This window comes from Micropterus dolomieu, linkage group LG08 (genome assembly GCF_021292245.1).
Source record: "Micropterus dolomieu isolate WLL.071019.BEF.003 ecotype Adirondacks linkage group LG08, ASM2129224v1, whole genome shotgun sequence".
NCBI lineage: Eukaryota > Metazoa > Chordata > Actinopteri > Centrarchiformes > Centrarchidae > Micropterus > Micropterus dolomieu.
The window spans coordinates 26,489,291-26,507,278 of record NC_060157.1 but is presented as its reverse complement, the minus strand read 5'-3'; the positions used below and the strand labels follow the sequence as shown (position 1 = coordinate 26,507,278).

Sequence of the window (17,988 nt, the reverse complement as noted above, 5' to 3'; positions counted from 1 at the left end):
CTAATGTGTGGTTTATAATGGACTGTGGTGCAAAAACAGTGAGTGTTTCACACTTTTTCCTTACGTTTTCCATGTTATCTGCCAAGTCACAATAAAATCACAACAAGTCACAATAACATATGGTTTTACTGAATAATTAAAATATAATTCATAAATTTACCTAAAGAAACCTAATTTCTTGACTGGCCACTCTGCTGTCTCAGAAGAGACACCTTTTGTGCTGTGTCAGACACCGTAGCTGTCCTACGCTCTTTCTAAGGTTAGGGGGCAGTGGTAGACTGGACAGATGGTTGCAATTCACAACCCTCACCACTAGATGCCACTAAGTCTGACACACTGAACCTTTAAAACAACAAGTGTCAGATTAAGCTTGTGCTTTTGATTTTAACTTGATTGCATGCAATGAGAGACCTAATGCCACAGACATCGCACAGCTGTTAATTTCTTGGCTGGGATTTGACGATAACTTTTTCCTTACAGAGGAGATGCTTGATCGTAGAAGTCGTAGGCTACATTCAGACTGCAGTCCTTAATGCTCAATTTTGATTTTTTTCCCAGATCCGATTTTTTTTGTTTTATAGTTCACATTATTGTTTATATGTGGCCCATATCAGACTCCAGTGTGAACAGTCCACAGCCTGAAAGTGACCCGCATGCGCAGAGGAATAACACAACCTCATATGCAGCTGCACACTGTCGTACAGAAGTAAACAGAGCCACAGAGGTTAGCCCCGATTAGCTCCTACTTACTACTAACCCTCCCAATTTTCACAGGAGGCTCCCGTGACAGGGACAGAGGACATGTTATTGTCCTCTCACGGGTCACATTTCTCCCGAATTATGACAAGTGTTCACAATTTTCTGTCCTTTTCATTACGGTTTCTGGCGCTGTAAAACGCAATTGCCCAACTCACTAACATGTCTCTCTGTCTGTCTCTCTCTCTCTCTCTCTTCCCAATGTGTCCCCACAGACAAGCAGCATGCACATAACTCAGAAGAGAGCTCGGGTCCTTGCTTGCTATCCAAACTTCTGATGCGATCACAGTATAATGGCACATCCATCGTTTTAGAGTGAACGGTGCTAACGAGAGCATCGGTCTCGTTGAAGATCCTATCCAAAGGCTGTGAAAAAAAAACAGGTAGATTCTTTTTTACAGCGATAAGTCAAATCCGGCAGCCGTCACCAGTGTTTTCGCAGTCCCAATTGTCAGGATTCTCATCAATGATTTCAAACATGCACCTAGGTAAGGAAGGTGAAATAGAATGGTTTGTGCCAGCTTTAAATTAGAGCTCGATCTGATGAATGCAGTCCTGGGAACACGATGCTGTACAGTCTCATCCAGCAGATAGGTGCTAAACGATTTACTAACAAAGGCAGAAAGTCAATCAGCTGTCTTAAAAAACTGTACTCAGAAATGCATTGTGCTGACTGGGCTAGTAAGTTGGTAGCTTTAGGCACTTTTTCTTTAATCTTTGCCTGCACGCCATTCAGCTCTGAGGCCATGATGGACACTCCATCATATGTCTGTGACACCAGTTTATCACAGGAACTGTGTTTCCTATTGTACTCAAAACATACTCCAAAGTCATTCCTGGTCTCCTGTTGTTGCTAATATCTTCGAATCCAAGAAAGGTTTTTTTCACCCCACTGCTGCTCACATGGCACAAAACCACAGAGATTTGGGCTCAGTCACATCAGATGACTCAACCACATCTACAGCAATGAAAGGGGCAGCAATGCTTTAACTCCCTATGTCCACTACTCAGATCATTCTGTTCTCTATTTGATGTTCCATACAGTACAGTTGATGTACATAAATGTCTCTCGTCTTTCTCAGCCACAACATCCAGCATAGTCAAAACTGTGGGCAGGTTGTTCAGATTGAAGTATCCAGCATTCGTCCACACATTGGCTCATTGATAATACAATACAAGCTTATTATATGAAATATTATTGGGTTAGAAAATGTGATTTAAAAGGGAGCCATGGAAGGCACTGCCTGCCTTGGCTCCCTTGACCACACAACACTGCCTGTAAATCCTGTGTTTTCCTGTTTTGTTGAAACGCACTCTCGGGGATCTATTTTGGTGTCAACTAGGGCGTACTGACTATTTCGTCGTCTGCGGCGATTAGGTATCCTGGTTACTCGCAGTGTGCCCAAAAAATGCTGCCCACCTGCTCAGAGCAGGTCGACTTTTGTCCACAATATTTTGCTCACTATTATATAAATCGTGACATCTCCAATCACACAAACACCTGTATTCCTGTTAATTTCGTCTTTCAATGTTTATTTTATAATTTTCATCCAACTGACACGGGATGGCACTGCTGGAGAATTGCTAATGCAAACTGCTGCTCCTTCAAATTGATTCAAATTTTCTTGACAAAACTCACTCTATTTGATGCACTATTTGTCACCAACATTAGTGCCAATAAAAAATAATAAGTGACCAGAAATATAGTGCTGTGTGGGGTGGTAAGTCTTTAGACACTGCCTGGTGACTCTTTTTTGTGCCCCCCTCAAGTGAAGTGGTACAAGGGGGGCACAAAAGGGTTAGCCTAAGTAATAGACTGGTAATGATGAAGTAGTAACTACTGATTAAGTAATTAGTCATTACTAGCTATTTGCCGCTAAGTTGCTATTCAGAAGTGGTCGGTATGTCGATTCACAGATAGCCTATTTATGAACTAATCATTATATAATGATTCGATAATATAGCATCTCTCAGTCTGTTCGCCATTATCATTTATTACAGGGATTTTCAAAGTCTGAGACTGTGGGCCTCCCCTCAGACAAAGCTTGGGAAAAGGCGCCCCTCAGCCCATTGATTAATTTATGCTTTACAATAAGCTCAAGAAGCTCTGTGGTAGTGGTGAGCATTACTATTAATTTTAAATCACTTAATTAAAAGATAAATCTGAGAGAAAGAAAGCTCTATTTGACAAATGTAGCATCCCATACTCCAGAGGCAAAGTATTTCTGAAAACATATGGGGGCTATATAGGCTACATTTCGAAAACAGCATCTGCCGCATTTTCAAGGCTTTTCATAGCAGCACCAATTAAAATATGGCTACTTGATTGTCATAAAATGGAATTGTAAACAGACATAATTGAACTGGCTTCCTCTTCTCCAATTTCCCGGATTGCAGCTGTTGTCCCACTTTTATGGTATGGAAATTGCAAAGGTTTATAGAGGAACTGTAGTTTTAGTTGTGCATACTCATTTTGATAGTGTCTGAATAATAAGCCTGAGCTTAGTTTTGACGCACAATGTTCCCAGTTATTATCCCCTCCACTCACACACACCCCTCTTCTTTATCCACCAACGGAACAGTCTGAGTAGCGCTTGCTTCATCTCCAGGTTCCTCAGCCCATATACCAACGGATTGATGCACGGTGGCACTAAAAGCATTACCAGCAAGGACATGTGGAGTTTCGCCTCGCTGACACTTTGAGATTCAAACTCCCGCATCGCGTCCGAGATGGCTTTGAGTATCAGCGGCAGCAGCTGCAGGAACAACATGCCGCAGTAGAACACCACAGTCTTGCGCGCTGTGGTGTTGACCGTGTTGAACGGTACCACCGCGTTGCGAGCGTCCTGGTACATCCTCAAGTAGCAGAACGCGTAGACCAGCAGGCACAGCAGCAGGGTAAAGGAGCCGATGAGTTTGCGAAAGACGGCAGCGCCTCGGGGGAAACCCATGTGCTGCTCCACCATGTCCGGCTCGCACAGAAGCCCCCAGGTGACCTGTTCATTCCCACCACCGTTCCCCATGTGAAGCAAGACCATACTCACGGTACTGACGGAGATGGAGAAAACCCAAATGAGGCTCAGGACTAGCCGCAGGCGCACCTGAGTGAGGATGACCAAATAGTGGATGGCGTGGCACACATACAAGTAGCGCTCCAGCGCCATGCAGGTGATGGTCACAAGGCTGGAGAAAATGCTGACGGTCCCCACAAAATACTGAGCGTAACACCAGGAGCTGAATGCCATGGTCCGGCGTTGGACTAGTGAGTGAATGACCGCCGGACCGAAAGTGACAGTTTGGACGAGGTCGCTCAAAATCAGATTCTTAAGGAAAGCAAAGCGCGGTTCCCAGGAGAGGTCATCAGACTGCCCAAGTCCGAACAGACTAAGCCCGTTAACCACGAACGAGAAGAGAGTCAGCAACAAAAAAATGCATATCAGTGCTGGAACTGTCTGTCCATGGGGCAGTATAAATAGAAAGAGGCATTCGGCAGCGTCCAGACGCTTAATTACGCGCGGCTCAGTTCGGTTCTCCTCACTGAACCAGTCGCACTGCTCGGTGAGGTTGTGCGACTCCATGGCCGTCATCAGGGGTTATGGGTGATCACGGGTACTGTTAGTATTTTGGTCTAAGTAGCCTGTGTTGTTGTAATCATCTTTCTTGGCAGAGGCATTGTGCACCTCACTGGCCCACATCGTTCAGCATATCCACCCACATAACCTCTGTTGTGCACGTAATCTTAGTCGTCATCGAGGTGTTTAATTACATCAGGTGTGGAACATGTTGCTGCAGCAATGGATGAAACAGCTTGAATCGTCTCCCCATTAAAAACAACGCTGTGCGCATTTACGCACGAGGTACAGCAGCATAACGTTGTTGATTATTTGAATTTCCCACACTCCGAGATGATCGGTCAGGATGAACTGACAGCAGCCTCTATAATCATTAAAGTAAATCGTCAAAGAAACACACAATCTATAGGAATCTATTTACGCAAGGTCCATCAGGGGAGCTACGGTCTTGTTAAAAGGAATCCCTTCGGAATTTGATCATTCAAATGTTTCAAGTCTCTAGTGCTCTGTCATTGTGGGTATCAGGTGCAATCAATATATCCGGTAGGCTAGTGTTCAAGTTCCAGGGTTCTTTTGTGTGCGTTGTGTATGTTGACTCACTTGCATGAGTAGAATATGTGACAGGTGGACTCTTTCCATAATATTTTGCTCACTTTATTCAAAGAAAAACTTTGCATAAAATACAGCCTGAGTAAAATCATCATCAACCGCTTATCCTGCGTACAGGGTCGCGGGGGGCTGGACCCTATCCCAGCTGCCATCGGGCGAAAGACAGGGTACACCCTGGACAGGTCGCCAGTCCATCGCAGGTCTGGCAATACTCATGTAGGCCCAATTTAAAATCATCCACCCGCCCCCACTAACTAATTATTTTTCACAGATTTATCCCAATTCTCCCGGTCCTTGAATCTTTCCAAGCGGTTTCCTTACTTGTATGTATGAATTCTTTCTCTAAAACATTACTTGAGTGATAAGAGAGTCTGCTGTAAATCATTTTAGACGTTTCCATGCGCAGTAATGTCACAGCAAATACCGTGGGAGATTTAGGCAACAAAACAAACAGGGACAGGACAGATAGAGGAAACTCTCTAGAAGAAACTAACCTTCTAGCATCTATAATCTATGTTTAGACGCTCTGATGGAACTCAGATTTGATGAGGTAGACGGTCACTTTAGTACTCCAAACAGTTTCACTGTCACCTTTTGGATGTGTAGGAGAACACAGAATATTAATTAACATTAGAGTCTGACCGATCCTGTCGGCGTGTCGAGATATCTAAATATTAGCCTAAGTTATGCTGCTGTGGCTCGTGCGTAAATGCGCACAGCGTGTCTTTTAATGGGGATACGCTTCACCCTATTTCACCAGGGTTCAGGGCTGCGACCGTGTAATCAGCTACTTCCGCATGGCCCTAAGCCTTTATTTATGTTAATCGTGTTATCGATGGTTATTATTGGATTTTTGTATTGATAGGCTATAGCCTACATAGAATTACGGAGTTCCGATACCTGGGACCTAGTTGACCTCACTGGTTACGGCCATGTAGCCTTTTTATCTGGAATTTTTCGTTAGTGTAACTCTTTATACTATCGTAATCCAACCTGATGAAGAGGAACGACACGCTGTATTCACTTACTACTGTTTACAACTTTTCCCACCCGTGTTCCAGCACAATACCTTCACTGTTTTTTTTTTATTGCTGTGACACCTGTCTTGCCAAAAAGTTATGGTCCGCCGAAAACGGAGTGGGCCATCCGCGGGAGCGCGCGCAGCGTGTTAGAGATGTAGCTGTCGCCCAGTTTATAGTCTTTACGGCTACAGCTGCTTTTATCTGGATCAAACCGTTATAAGGTGCAAATAGGCTACTTGTGTCTGTGGTAATAGGAAAGGTCCAACTTTAACGTTTCTTGTTGGAATAAACACAATTGTGGTCAAAGAAGTGTTTGCAGTCTAATATCCTGTTTATATTTGGAAAATGGACTGTAGCCTAATTAACATTATTTACGGCTGGTTTATAGCTATATAAAATAAAGAAATTATCTATTTTGCAATAATCCTTATGGCTCTTCATTATTTTACCTGCTCAGTGCAAACCAACACAGTCCTTTTAACCAGTTGTTGGGTTGGTTGAAATACCTTTAAAGGGGCCAGTACAACCAGTTTCTGGTTTTCCACTTACCAAAAAGTTATTGCAGCTCATACTGTATTACTAAAAGGTTATTTAATGACTTCATTTTTATTTTTAGCCAAACCATTTTTTTTTTAAATAATGCAAGAGACACAATTACAGACTGGTGACAAATGACAGAAAAACCAACATGAAGTGTCTCAGCATGGAGTCAGACCACCAAAAGCCTCAAGTTGAACACCACTCCCCTTATTTATATGTACTACCTAATCAGGTCATCTCATTGAGATCAAGAGAGAATACAGCTGATAGAAAAAAAAACATAGCCAGACATAACCAAAGAACATCAATCTCAAAAGGACATCAAAAGGACATAGCATCGGAGACATCACTAAATAGATTTGGATATTAAAGTTTATATTATATATACTTACATATTGTGATTTGGTGTAGTAGCGAAGAGCATTGTCTGTGAACCATTATCATCTGATCACATTGCAAAAGAGATCTTTTCTTTATTTTATAGATAACCCAGATATAAATCATGGGAGACCAGGGATGGTTATAACATGGGTCAGTCGTAACGCGTCCAATTTCACCAATCAAGAACAAGTTGCGAATCACCTGATTCGCTCTGTGTAGACTCAGTTTAGTAAGTATTCTTCATGTGAAAAAGTAGCACCCTGTGGCAGGCACAGTCAATTTTAGAAGGAAAAAAACAAATTTTGAGGTAAGGGAATGTATTTTTTTTACTTGATTTATTTTTGTTATTGCATTACCTGCTTAAACTCACCAAACTTAAATCCAATTAATTGTGTGTCTTTGTATCTTTCATGTTGTTAGTGCTGATGTTTTAGTTCAGTGCTGTAAAGTAAGTTCATGGCTACAATAGTTTGGGTTGGTTGTAACACCAATGAAAAACCTACCTCAAGAAAATGTTTATATCTTTATTATGTTCAAATGTTAGTGGAAGTGTAACAGTTCTCCCCAAGGTTGTACTGCTGCACAGTCCTGACACGAACGGGAGACAATGCAAGACAAGATACAGACAGAAATGTCAAAAATGTAACAACTATCCTAGGCTACAGTCACTTTTCCCAATATAAACAACAACAGTAGGCTACTATTATTGTCATGGCTGATTATTGTGTTACAAGAAATGTTACATACCTGTTTGATCCAGATAAAAGCAGCTGTAGAGATTCAATAGAAGCATGCTATATTCAGAATGCTGCATACATTTGAAGCATTGCTACAAAAAGTCCAAATAGAATTCGTTTAAATGATATTCAAAATCACATTAAGAAACTTAATAAATGAACGTTCCCCACTCTGTTAGACACCACCACCAACAGAGAAAGATGTAAGATGAGCCAAAATGCTTCTGGCTCATGACAGAAAATCATCTTTTGTGACCAAAGCTGCAGACTGACTCCCAGTGTTGAATGCTGGTAACTGCAGTGCAGAGGTCAGACAGTCATACATCTGAGGCAGGACTTATGCTGCATGGTGCAATTTCTATAATTAGGGCCCGAGCACGAACCATGCGAGGTCCCTATTGATACTGAAGGGATTATTTTTTTCTTTTTTCTGCAAAGTAACCTCAATTTTGGGGGCCTGAACATACTCGAAAACTCACCAAACTTTGCACAAAATTCAGGAGCGGCGAAAGTTTTTGTATTTTATGGGTTTCGCACATGGGTGTGGCAAAATGGCTCGCTAGGAAAAAGTTTCACATATGTGTATTAAATTTTTGTGGTAGGTGTATCATGTCCAGACCTACAAAAAAGCCTCTTGGAGCCATACCCGAAACGATTTGCACACTTTGTACTTCAACAAACTCCTCCTATAGATTTAGTCCGACCGACTTCAGATTTGTGCTGTGGTGAATTTTTCTGCGTCAATTTATGGTGGAAATATTTTTTATCTAGGCTATGTCAATAGAAATCCAAAACTCAGGCAGCAGGTGACAATATAAATTATACCAGAATTCAATAGTGTTGACAGTTTTCTCTCCCGATATCTCTTTGATTCTGTTTGGACTGATGGGCTATTTTATTTGAATTTATTGTTGTTTTTTATCCATTCGTGGAGTTTGTGTTGGAGTCTGTGTTGAGCCTGGTGCCAATTGTTTTGTGGTGTTAGTGGGCTGCATGTTGTCGCTGTAGTCAGAGAGAGGGTTGGGAGCGTGCATGCAGCTAGATCCGGAGCCGATACCTTCACATAAGGCTGTTGCGAGCCACAGAGAAAACAGGCGTGTTGTTCAGTTCTAAGTGAGGTTACAGCTCGTTTACAAAATGGCAGTAAAAATATTTTTATTCATTAATAAGAGAGTTATTTCCCTGACTAAGGATTTACATAGTCGAATCAGAATTGTGAAGGTTTGCCTATAGTCTGTGTGTGGTTTGGGGGAGGGGGGAGACTCACCGAGAATTGCATGCACATCACGGTTCCTCGCGGATCTATTCTGAGTAACGTTACTGTTAAAAAAACAATATAATATTCTTCGTGTGGTTCATCTGTGGTGATAAATGTTTCGAACGTCCTGCAAAGTTCACGCACAACCCTGCACAACACCGGTGCTGCTGGTGCTCTGTCTCTTTCCCTTGTTCTAACACACACACACACACACACACACACACACACACACACACACACACACACACTATGCACACATCCCTACCTTAAGTGTTAGGGTTCCAATTTTGGGTTTATTTATGTACTTTTATTAAAAGTCTCTGTTCACATTTTTTTACAGTATTATATGTTGATATTTATATCATAATAGACAGTATATTAACTTACTGGGAGAAAACCACTAGTTCTATGTTAAAAAAATAAATAAATGGCATGTTCCTTGTTTTATAATGCCTATGGGAAGATTTGACTGTGAGATTCAGGCTCCTTTTATCAAATCATCGAATCTTCCACTATTCGGGGTCACTCCCTACTACATAAGCCCCTTTAAGGGTCTGTATACTTATGTCAATGAGATATTTCCATTTTTTTCTTATTAATAAATTTGCTAAAAATGCTAAAATCATGGTTTCATGATTTGAAAAAATGAACAATTTTAGCATAAATCTACAACATAAAGAAAGGGAAAGGGGTCTGAATATTTTTTTAAATGCAATTTATTTATATTCTCCAGTTCAGTGGTTCTCAAACCTTTTCACATTAAGGACCCCTAAACTGACACAAATTAGACCATGGACCCCTATTTGATAAAATGTTGTCCTCGGATCGCCCATCTGACAGGATTTTGGCTGTTAGATGTTTTATTCCAGAAAGTATATGAAACCCATGACCAAAATAGTCTTGCGTTCTGTTACTCTGTTACTTTTGGATAGTGAAAATAAATTATCCCCCTTTTTGTTGGGGACCCCTTGTTTGGTTTCTTAAGTGTTAAACAAAGACAAGCTGCTTCACTCACTGTTGGTGGTTTGTCACAAGATTCAAAAGGTTTTTAATGAGGTATCACACAAACTGAGAAAGATCTTGGGTTTTGAAAGTGAGCTGAATCTGTTAAAATATATGATTTTGTAGTTGTGCTCACTTGTTCCAACTGAAGAGAGTTGATTCATGTGAACACTTGAAATCAAAATACTACTACTACAAACAATACTCCTCTCTGACGCAGTCCCAACACAAATTCAAAAACTGTAAGCCTCATTCAAATGTTTTTTGTTAGTGATTTTTTTGAAGTACCCCTGAACATCACTGCATTGGGGGTAAAGGACATCAAGGAGTGACATGGTTGTTGGAGAGGCATAGAGAAGGGTGGCCAGTGAGAAGGGATAGTGAGGAAAGGGACAGAGAGAGGCATAAGAGGAATAATGGAGGGATAGAGGGCTGGAGTGGGAGGAGTGATGGCATACCTCCAGCCTTATATAGGGTGTGTTTGTCTAGAAGGTTCAGCTGCTCCCCCGGGGAATGTCCAGGAATAGAATGAGGTAGAAAAGAAGAGGCTGGAAAGAGGAGGAGATGAAGGAAGAAAGAGAAAAAGAAGAATGATTAAAACAGAACAAGCAATGTCCTCATGGTCTTTCGTTATTTCTCTGCAAACAAAAATCTTCCACCTTTTTCTCTCACCAAACTAGAGGGGGAGCACTCCTGGAAATTCTTGAGTCGGGGAGAGCATCAGCTGGTGCTGTCAGTCAGGAACCAAACGGGCACTCATGGAGGGCCGTGACATAAGTTGGACGGCATTGAAGCTGATCTTACTCTGTGGCCCTGAGGGGGGGTGAGACGAGGTTAAGATGGAAAAAGAAGATGATCCAGATCAAAACATAGAGAATAGCAAAAGGGAGAGGAGTGTTGTCTAGAGAATAAAAGTATGGAGAAAAGGTATGGAGTTTGTAGTAAAGAGAAGGGGAGAATCCATAGTATTTGTTTTAAATAATGTATTTAATGTCTTCAACAACACAACACAACACTCCTTTGCCCTATATAATCACAGCACATGGACAGCATGTACATATACACAGCAAATGTGTGTTTGTTTTTTAAAAACTCAAAAATAAGAAATATATCCCCTCCATATTGCGAGCTCCATTCAGACAGTTCAAAAACAAATGCAAATATCGGCATGCTATGGTCACACAATGCTAACATGCTGTTAGCCACAGTCACCGTGTTATTTTACGAGGTGGTTGGGCCAACAAAACATCAGACATTAACACAGGAGAACGCTCCTCATTTCCTGTTTCCTACGAACAGCCACCATTGTTTTTTTAACTATGACAAATGTCCCCCAACCTTACCAAAGTATTAATTTTAACCCGAACATTGATATTTCCTTAAACCTAACAAAACTTTAACCATAGCGTTGTCCGATTTAAAAAAAAACAAAACAAAAACCTTTCTTACAGTGATTTGTACGACCTTGGAAGAAACAATGTCGCCGTGACAATAGCGAAAATGCTTATGTGTCATTCTAGGGGGCAAGGAAAATGTATTTTGTCCTTTAATTTAGAGGACTTGTTGTAGTTTACCATGTTAGCATGCTAAGGTTTGCTGATTTGCACTAAATACACAAAGTGCAGGTGAGGCTTTTGGGAACGTTATTTTGCACGAATTTGCGCATAAACCAAAGAATTGGCAAAATTTTGACCTGATGATGGCCCTAGATTCAGTTTATCCTGAAGGAGCCATGGAAAGGGATGGGCAAAATAACATCAATGCATTTCTAAAATACATTTCCAAGGTACTATGAAATCACTTTGCTTACCTTTTATGTATCGGCCTGCTTTGCACCAGTACACTGACTCAGCTGATTAATCGGACAGTTTTTGAGAGAAACAGCTTTTCTCAGGCGATAAATCTGACAGATGCAACCATCAAATATTGATACATATCCCTGTGATCACCCAGATGAAAACTGGTTTTAAAGCAACATTATGCAGTATTTTTATCTTAAAATCTAAAAAAACAGCTTCAAAATCATTTAGATTGGTCACTGACTTGTAACAGGTTGAGATTCTTTACTGTCATTGCCTCTCTGGGCCGTGCGAGCTCGGCCTGGCACCACATAGCACTGACGTCACGGGCAGGATTTCTATTGTGAGAACAAAGCATCAACAAAACTCTTCAGCAAGCAAGCTATATGAAAAAGAGAGTGGCCAATGCAAGAGGCTGCTGGACATTGACGAGAGCTTTTTAGACATGAAAGGTTGCAAGACAGACGCCGAGCTGGCCTTCTTTCTGTCTACACAGTTGAGCTAATATTGCTATGTCTTGTGTTGTTGCATTTGCTTGATGTTTGGGTGTGCTAGCCAAGTTGGAGACTTGCTAGTTCTTGATGGTAATGTAATTACAACAAATGTCCAGCTGTCCTTATTTATATAGCAGCATAATGTTGCTTTAAAGTAAGAGTTTAATGTTTAACAGTTTGCTCAACTCTGAAACGCTTTTTTTTACCTGCACTACTGATGAAAACCTAACATAGGCTGGAAGTAGAAAGCTAATGTTAATATGTGAGCTTCTTCTCAGGTCAAGTAATTAGTTAGAACATTACGTACCCAATGATTTAGCCTAGGCTACTAAAATGAACACCAAAACTTAACATGAGCTATTAATAATTGAAGCAATTTATGCTAAAAATGGATGGAAAGTGATGGAAACCCACACATATTTCACCTTCACCTTCTTCTTTTGGTCTGGATCTGTCTGTTCTGATCTCAACAAGTCTGAGCAAATTACTGAGCAAGCACCAATCAGAGGCAGCATTTTAATGATGTCATCATGTAGACTTCTCACAAAGTATTTTATAATATTTTAAACTACAAAACACTAAAGTATTTTGATGCACAATATGAAACAAAAAAATACTATTCCCAATACGTATTTTAAATACATGTATCATAAATACTGACCAACCCTGGCTATGAATATCAAATAAATTTTTTTATTATGTGCAGGCAAATTTTCGCCATATGAAATCCCTTACACAGAGGAGAGGAAGAAAATATGTATAGACAGCACAGGAAGTCTGTGTGTGTTTTTGCCACCAAGTACACCCCTGAGCTTGAGGCTTGAGTGTGTATTTGAATAAGTTGTGCCAAAAGATTGAAAAACAATTGTCTCATTTGAAAGCTAAACTAATGACATTACCATGATTTTTTTTCCTTTTCTTCTTGCTGGGTTAATTATCTAATATGTTGTGTTTGTTAATTATTGTTTTGCATTGCACCCGTTTGATTATTACTGTATATATCACTCTTATGTGCTGATTGTAATTAGTCATTTACTTTCATTTGAATTTGAATTTGTTATTTTAGTTTAGTTTCCTTTTTAATAACTGGGTTAGGGGTGATATTGAACTTCGGTTCAAACTGCTACAGTTACTTGACGGATTGGCTTTCAACTTTGGGACAGACACGTTCCGCTCAGGAGGAATTCTAATAACTGGTGATCCTTTCCCATCCCTGTGTCAAAGAATTTTGACCAAATACCTGCAAAACTAATGATATTTTCATCAGCCTCCGCTATGCTTTGTATATAGAGCTAATTAGCAAGTATTAGCATGCTAACACAGTAAATTAAGATGGTGAACATGGTAAACAAGACCTGCTAAATATCAAGGTCTAGCTGGGCTTGTAGGGGATGGGGTTTTGTAAAGGCCGCTGAAAAACAGAAGATTGACTAAGTTTTTCCAAAAACTTTGGTTCTTACCTAATTATATGAAGCAAGCCACATGACATACTGTTGATCAAGGTTACATTCCAAGGCTGGATTATTAGTTATTTACGGGAACAGAATTCTGGTTTCACTTCAGTTCTCCAGTAAGCCTTGAGACTGAGTGACATACTAATTGGGTCGCGAGTTTGTGGTTATATGAGATGGTTTTGTTTGTTTACTTGTTGATGGATTGGGAACCCAACAGTTAAAATGGTTAAAGATGGGGTACAGCTGTGTGAGATTGTGAAAAGTCCATTTGCACGCCTCTTAAATTACAATGTCATAAGTGCAAGGGCAAGTCAGCGGCAGTGAGGACAGGGAGACAGGCTGATAGATGGGTTAACGGACACTACGAAAGGGGTGGAGAATCTGTGCACGCATGGAGGTGTTAATCTGTGTGTGAGCGTGCATGTGATGTGTGTGAGCGTGCCTGCATGGTTCTTGTAAAGTATGTGAAATCAAGTGTCTATCTGCACTGAGATGCTCAGTTGATCCTCTGCCAAAATAACCTCCAGCTGCCTGATGCCTGCACTGTGTTTTCTTTTTTTTTAAATAAATGTCACTGAGCTTGTCTGTTATCTAAATATGGTTGATTAGAGTGTGCCACACAAGGGGATGTCCATCAGGAGATTGTACGAGGGCACAAACTAAAGTTGGATTTGATTGGCTGTCTCTTGTCTGAGGAGGGGGCCGCTTACCCAATCCTGATCATTTTCAGTAAAGGTGTCCTGGGATGAGAGGGTACTTATGGAGGGGAGGAAAGCCACAGTGCAACCTGAACTGTGAAGGGAGACTTTCTTTCCCCGACATCTGTTGTTTTTCCTGGTGTCTGTTGTTCAACACAGCCAGCCGCCATGGTAAGAATCCGAAAACTGTCAAGGAGGTAAAATGGAAACCACAAGGAGAAGGAAATTTAATTTTAGTGAATCTTTGAGGATTTGCTTTTGTTTTCAACTGATGTGGAAGGAAGCCAGATAACAGAAGATGGAAATTAATTTATGATGAAAAACTTCTTCTGCTCAGCCACATTCACCCAGCAAGCCCTCGTTTGCAGCACAGCTGGGTTATCAGCTGGATTTCTTCACTAGGGATGTTTTCTCTCTTGGAATTCCTGAATTTTGGGGAAATTAGTTTGGGTTTTATGATGTTTGCTACAGACAGAGAAACATATTTTCCTGACTGGTAACCGTCTGTTGGAAACTTCTGTAATTCCTCTTCGCTGTTTACAGACTGATGTGATTTTACTCTGCTTTTGTGTTCCATTACTTTGTAACTAAACTCAATATTATTGATATTTAGGTTGGAGGGAGTGATACTAAAAATAGAAAGTACACAGCTGAGTAAAGTGAGAAGAGAGTCCTAACTTCTGACATTCACCTTGAAAAAAATCCCTCTCAAATCCTCTCCCACGTCTCACCTTAAAAATAGCTTTAGCATAAACTAATGAGTGGGTTTATGTAAACTTCCATATGTTATGATATTAATGAGGTTCTGGTAAGCAAAGAGGGAAAATAAGTTACTGTGCTCCTGAAGTACAGTGGAGTTTATGTAACAATTAAAGGGGAATAACACTCAATTTGACTAGTGAGTAGTTCTCAACAACTCTCCTTTTAGAAAACTAAAACAATGTTTGGGACAAGTACTGATGGTTGTTCTTGCCGTTTCAAATTGTTTGCATTATAAACAAGATTAAGACTGTCAAGAAAGATTCCCATTGGCTGTGTGACCTACAGTGCAGTGTAAACAGCGATGTCATCAGACATAAGGTTTGGATATAAGAACAAACTGGAAAGATGGAAAGACTGGGAGAACAACTGCCAGTGGGAAGGATACACGTTGTTGACTCAGACTGGAACAGCAGAGATTAAAACCAGTTTCAGCATAAAACATCGACGTTCTGCCATCTGCCACGTCTTCCTGATTAAAAAAAAAAGTCTTAATGTGGTAATAACATGTTTGACATTGAGTGGTGTTCCCCTTTAAGAACCATCATTAACAAGTACAGACAGCTGGCAGAGGATTAAACATGACTTCTTACCTGACATAAGGCTATTTCCAGTCCTTGGCTGTTACTTTGTCATAGATAGTTCTGTCACAGGCTTTAGGTTTCTCTTTTGGTTTTCTCTGGCTCGATGGTGAAACAAGGCTTAACTATAAGGAGTTAGAGTGACCAGAGTGTACCAGTGGAGGATCATATGAACTTTTAAGCATATTTTATCCCACTAAAACATACAAAAATACACGTTTAGCACATATTTAATTCAACTCAGGCATACTGTATATTACCAATAATGACAGTATGATGTATTTGTTAGATGTTTTTTTACCTTCCAGGCAAGTATTTATTTCCACTATTTTTTATCATGGAGTTTAAATGCAGCTATGATTTTAATCTACCAAACAGTTAAACAAGATACAACTTGCATCTTAATTTTCATACTGCAAAAAAGCAGAACACTTTAAAAAAGTCAATTACACTTTAGTATCACTTGAAAAGTGGTCACCAGTAATCTACAGCACAGGATTGTAGGAAATGGGCTAAGAAATTATCATTATTATTTTTATTATTATTATTATTATTATTATTATTATATAGACTGACAGGTTTTCAAATCACAGGGGGCTGTAAACACAATAAATGTCTTACTTCTTAAGACAGCTCATGTGATGCTAGTTAACAGCCTCCAGATGTGTGTGTGTGAGTGGTTGACACCTGATGAAGATTATTTTCTTCATCAGCTGTCTTATTTTCAAAATCACTCCTTACATCCTGTTCTGGCAATAACCATACATGTGATATCGTTATACAGCTTCATGTTTCATACAGCTGACAGGAACGATAACTTCTCTCGCTCTGTCTACCTCTCATTTCCTTCTTTCACCACTTCCCTTCCTACCTTTTCTGCTTTTTAAGCCCACTGACGCCCAAAGCGATGCCCGCTCCTTCCTGACTGAGGAGATGATTGCAGGTCTGTACCGCTTCCCTAAAATAATCAATTGGTGGATTACACTTGATTAGGTTCCTCTGCTGATTTTCACCTGCTTCAACAGCTTCCTGCTGTTTTTAACGATTCAGATTGAATATGGTGACTAGAAATGGTTTTATGAAAATCCTTCTCAGAAATTGCACCAGTTGACGGATTTTTGTTCCCTTTGGCCCTTTGTGTTGTGTAATAAATGAATCACATGTTGCCATTTTTTCAGACAGCAGTAAATGAGTATTTCTGAGCTGTTGTAACTTTCCAAAATGTAACATTCTAGAGCACAAGTACAGAAATGATTTTCTGCCAGTTTCAACCAAATTTGAAGTATCTTCTTCTCTCGTCCAGAGTTCAAGGCTGCCTTCGACATGTTCGATACAGACGGTGGCGGTGACATCAGCACCAAGGAGTTAGGTACTGTGATGAGGATGCTGGGCCAGAACCCATCAAGGGAGGAGTTGGATGCCATCATTGAGGAGGTCGATGAGGATGGTGAGATAATGTGTGACTAACAAATAGAAAACGGACAACGGATCTTGCATCCTAATGCATTGGCATTTAAGGATTAATGATGGGATCAAGCTGCTTGTTTAGATTTTTATTTTGTTTCCTGGTACTATTGTCTGTACAGCAGATGCAGAATAACTAATTTCTCCATTTACTGCAGTTCAACAGGAAAGCCAGAAGACAAAGCTATGTTTTAAGCATTAAAATATTCAGCAATTTCAGCAATTTTGTATTTACTTCTATAAAGCTGGGGCAGAGACAGATTCAGAAAAGAATGGTCAAATTTTAAGCAGCAGAGGCTAAGATATCCTGACTTATAGTTCTCAGTATCAGTCAAGCTCCAAAATGGTTGGCAACACCCACAAAGCAACTCAATAGCATTTTCAGTTCAGTTAATTGAGTTATTTATTTTCCTACTAAGGGACATTTGTCTTGCAGCAGAGCACAGATAAGCAATGTCAGTGTACACATAACAGCACAACAATAATATCTATAAGATGTATTTTATAGGATTAGATAAGATAAAGTGCTGCAGTGCTAAGTATGAGCAGAAAGTGCATAAAAAAGTTACCTTAATGTGCATGCTTATTGCATTAGGGACAAAAGAAAATATTGGAAATCTATTGCACTTGGCCCTGGAAACCCGTTACCTCTGACCTGAAAAGATAAGATTAAAAGAGAAGATAGGCTGGGGCTCCCTAAAATTGATCCTGCCTTCCTTAAGATCTGGTGATAAAAGACAAAAGACAAGAAGGACTGCTGCTCGCTGATGATACAGATTTATTGTCAGATTTCTGAAGTCTCAAGCCTTACTCAAGATAACCCTGATGACATCATCAGGGTTATTTTCAGACTTCAAAATGC

General features: G+C 40.2%; 1 protein-coding gene and 1 long non-coding RNA gene across 3 annotated transcripts in view; one reads left to right on the top strand and one right to left on the bottom strand.

Annotated features, from left to right (window-relative positions):
* The first annotated feature begins 1,007 nt into the window (after nt 1-1,007).
* LOC123975154 (troponin C, skeletal muscle-like) overlaps nt 1,008-17,988 on the top strand; it is a 23,812-nt gene continuing 6,831 nt past the window's right edge. Inside the window, exons 1-3 of one of the 2 annotated variants that reach the window (XM_046056372.1) lie at nt 1,008-1,139; nt 16,551-16,605; nt 16,966-17,109. In XM_046056372.1, coding sequence (XP_045912328.1) covers nt 16,596-16,605; nt 16,966-17,109 — 154 coding nt within the window. In that variant the 5' untranslated portion in view covers nt 1,008-1,139; nt 16,551-16,595. Of the gene's footprint in view, nt 1,140-6,603; nt 7,188-16,550; nt 16,606-16,965; nt 17,110-17,988 lie in introns of those variants that run through there. The other variant, XM_046056370.1, reaches the window with a different exon arrangement.
* Nucleotides 9,893-11,924, bottom strand: LOC123975155. The gene is made up of 3 exons (XR_006825992.1): nt 11,688-11,924; nt 10,550-10,690; nt 9,893-10,425 (listed from the first exon to the last, which is right to left on the bottom strand). It is a non-coding gene; the product is annotated as an uncharacterized LOC123975155 (long non-coding RNA).